This window comes from Papilio xuthus, unplaced genomic scaffold (genome assembly GCF_000836235.2).
Source record: "Papilio xuthus unplaced genomic scaffold, Pxut_1.1 DF824897.1, whole genome shotgun sequence".
NCBI classification, from domain to species: domain Eukaryota; kingdom Metazoa; phylum Arthropoda; class Insecta; order Lepidoptera; family Papilionidae; genus Papilio; species Papilio xuthus.
In genome coordinates, this window is record NW_013533752.1 from 1 (window position 1) to 1091 (window position 1091).

The window sequence follows — 1091 nt, forward strand, 5'->3', positions numbered from 1 at the left end:
CTCTAGCTTTGTCACATGCCTCGAAATTTATTAACTGTATTAAGTAAATAACGATCCAAAGAAAGCTGTACTCGTAATTTGGTCTAATTTTCTGACCATCATTTATCTTTTACATCATACTTTCATACTAATATTATAAATGCGAATGTTTGGATTGATGTCTGATGTTTTTTTGAAGGTATTTCCGGAACGGCTTAACGGATCTTGATAAAATTTGGCACTGATGTGGAACTTAGTCTGGAAGAACACATAGGCTACTCATTAAGTTTTTTTTAATTTCGCGCGGACGGAGTCTTGGTCTGCTAGTATTGTATAAAAATGGCAGTTTTACTTACGTGGCAGCGGTTGTGAATTGATCGAGGATGATTTGATGTCTTCATTAATACTCGGCTCTATAACTGCAGGAACATGACTTACGAGACCTTCGGTAGGTGTGGGTGAAAGTAACGAGCTGGTTGTTGAACTCACGTCCGATATAGATGATTGTATAAAATGCTCCGCTGCGGTTTGATTCTTCGAATTCTTGATTGGTTTTTCTTCTACAACTTTTTGTTTATCTTTGGTTTGATTATCCTTTTTATTATTGAGTTGTGCATCTTTTTCCTTATCTTTTTCTGGTTTGTTAATAAATGGTTTCTCCGTTGTGGGCTTCTCAGTGGTTGTACGAAATTTCTCTTTCGGTGGTTGCGTTGGTGGATGTGTGGGAGGTTGTGTTGGTGGCGGTTTTGTGGTTGGCGGTTGCGTTGGAGGTTGTGTTGGGGGTTCAGTTTGTTTCTCGGTCGTCGTCGTTTTCTCAGTCGGTTTCTCAGTTGTTGTCGTTGTCGTTGTAGATGTTGTAGTAGTTGTTGGTTCAGTTGTTGTTGTTGTGGTTGTTGTTGTTGAAGTTGTAGTTGTTGTAGTAGAAGTTGTCGTATCTTCTGAGGCAAATTGAATTTCTTCATCAACTTCTGGCGTATTTGTTTCTGGTACGTTTTGAGGAATCGTTTCCTTATCTTCGTGGTGTATATTATTTTCTAAATGACCACTTTCATTTTCATTTACTACTTCTTCAGGATCACCATAATCTATGTTAGGGATATCAATCGGTGGAG

The 1091-nt window shown here is 38.4% G+C and overlaps 1 protein-coding gene across 1 annotated transcript; it reads right to left on the reverse strand.

Moving 5' to 3' along the window:
- Positions 1–335: 335 nt before the first annotated feature.
- On the reverse strand, positions 336–1013 carry LOC106126961 (putative uncharacterized protein DDB_G0290521; the record flags this gene model as incomplete). The annotated part of the gene is made up of 1 exon (XM_013324871.1): positions 336–1013. A coding segment is annotated over one exon (678 nt), but the record flags the coding sequence as incomplete, so codon positions are not given.
- Positions 1014–1091: the final 78 nt, after the last annotated feature.